At 41.3% G+C, this 2,078-nt stretch overlaps 1 protein-coding gene across 1 annotated transcript; it reads left to right on the top strand.

Moving 5' to 3' along the window:
• The first annotated feature begins 506 nt into the window (after positions 1-506).
• Positions 507-1,201, top strand: LOC148273679 (uncharacterized). Its single transcript, XM_088238357.1, has 2 exons — positions 507-986; positions 1,109-1,201. The coding sequence occupies exons 1-2, from the start codon at positions 507-509 to the stop codon at positions 1,199-1,201; spliced, it is 573 nt and encodes a 190-aa protein (XP_088094483.1).
• The last annotated feature ends 877 nt before the right edge of the window (positions 1,202-2,078 follow it).

Below are 2,078 nucleotides of genomic sequence, written 5' to 3'. Positions count from 1 at the left end.
ATGATCAGTCTTACGCTTCTGGTACCAGTCCAGGGACAATGAAATATTCTAGTGTGAAAACACCCATTTAAATAAATATTTCACATCAACCATGTCGGGAATCGAACCCGAGACCTCTTGCATGGCAGGCTAACGCACTGCCCATTACACCACGAGGCCGACAAAATAATAATAACGAATGTACTCGTATATGTATTATACTCGTTAAAAAAAAAGTTCAGTTTTTGCCAGATAGATGCCAGGAGGCAAGCATCGTTGTACCGTGGACGAATTCTAACCTTAAAATTTTAATTCTTCTAGAGTCAAATTTCATTAAATAATGGTGTCGAATGTTCTCCAACAAATGACATTTGTAACGTTTGGACAAAATCCACATGAATCCACTCCTCCGCTCAATATTCTGGGTATTTAAAAGGCAATTTTAAAGGCGGGGGGGCGCAAAGAGGAGGAATTCTCAGGAATGTAGAATTGCCACTTGGAATGTAAGAGGACGTATGACTGATAAGATGAATGAACTGTGTGATATAATGAAGAATACATGTATAGATTTATTGTGTGTCTCTGAGACTTGGAAGAAATGGAGTGGTTCGATGGAGCACGGTGATACTCTGGTTCTCTGGTCCGGTCTCCCTGAGACGGACAGAGCTTGCCGGGGTGTTGCTGCGTTTCTATCGCCAAGAATGATAGAGGGCATGAATGAATATGAATTTGTAAGTGAGAGACTCATGTTTGTCAGATTTAAGGTCGGCCTGACAAGATTGCTTGTTATCATAGGATACGCTCCTGTCAACTCCGACTGTGAATCTGAGAAGGACGAGTTTTGGACGAGTCTAATGAATGTGATGAATGGGAAAAAAGATAGCGAAAGGATAGTTTTGGCTGGAGATCTTAATGGTTGGGTGGGAACAAGGAGAGATGGGCTGGAGTCAGCTCTAGGTATGTTTGGGGATGCAAGAGTGAATGACAATGGGAAAAGACTGCTAGAGGTATGCCTGGAATGGAACCTTTTTGTATCAAATACATTTTTCGAACATAAAAGAATCCACCAATACACATGGGAGAGAGGAAATGAAAGGTCGATTATCGATTATGTCATCATTGACTCTAGATTGAAGCCTGTAACTGTCGACACACGTGTGTACAGAGGGGCCGAGATGGAATCAGACCATTTTTTAGTGGTCTCAAGGGTGATTCTGTTTAAGGGATGGCGGTCCCAAACAAACAAAGTCCAGGCTCCTTCTAGAGTCAAAGTTGAAAAACTGCAAAATGCTGACATAAAAGATAATTTTGAAAGATCTGTGAGTCACAGACTGAACGAAAAAGATGTAGAATGTATGGGTATAAACGATATGTGGGAGTGTTTGAAAATAAGTATGTGCGAGGCGGCGAAAGAAGTGTGCGGTGTGACAACGCTAGGGAGAAAGAAAGGTGATGCGTGGTGGGACGACGAAGTCAAAAAACTCGTTAAAGAAAAGAAGGATGCGTGGATAAATTTGCTTGCTGTAAAAAAGAATACAATTGAATATGAATCGGCTAAACGCGTGTATGGTGAAAGTAAGAAAAAGGTTAAGCAGGGTGTATGTGAACGGAAGAAAAAATTGAAGGATGAAGAAGGAATGAAAATGACACACAATTTCCATGAAAACATTAAAGTTTTCTGGAAAGCTGTGAAAAACTCCAGGAGTAGCAGTGAAAGCGGAGGCATGACAGTTGTTAAAGATAAGGATGGAAAAATGGTGACTAGTGAGAGTGGAATAAAAGAGAGATGGAAGGAATACTTTGAGGAAGTTTATGAATCGCACACTGGTAACTCGGGCGGTGCCGCTGTATCGACATCATCCGAGGTGTGTCTGAACGCAAATGATGAGGTAAGTCAGATTAGTATGAAAGAAATTATCAGCGTTGTCAAATGTATGCGGAATGGTAAAGCGCAAGGGTATGACTGTATTGCAGCAGAGTTTATTAAGTCGGGTGGCAAATTAATTCTCACATGGCTACATACACTTTTACACTTTTTAACTTGTGTCTCAAGGAGGAAAGGACTCCACCTGATTGGAGGAGGGCAGTTGTTATGCCGT

The sequence above is a fragment of the Micrasema longulum genome, unplaced genomic scaffold, assembly GCF_059751315.1.
Source record: "Micrasema longulum isolate JH-2025_06_02 unplaced genomic scaffold, ASM5975131v1 h1tg001875l, whole genome shotgun sequence".
NCBI lineage: Eukaryota > Metazoa > Arthropoda > Insecta > Trichoptera > Brachycentridae > Micrasema > Micrasema longulum.
The sequence above is the reverse complement of the archived record's forward strand: the minus strand, read 5'-3'. Positions and strand labels throughout refer to the sequence as shown.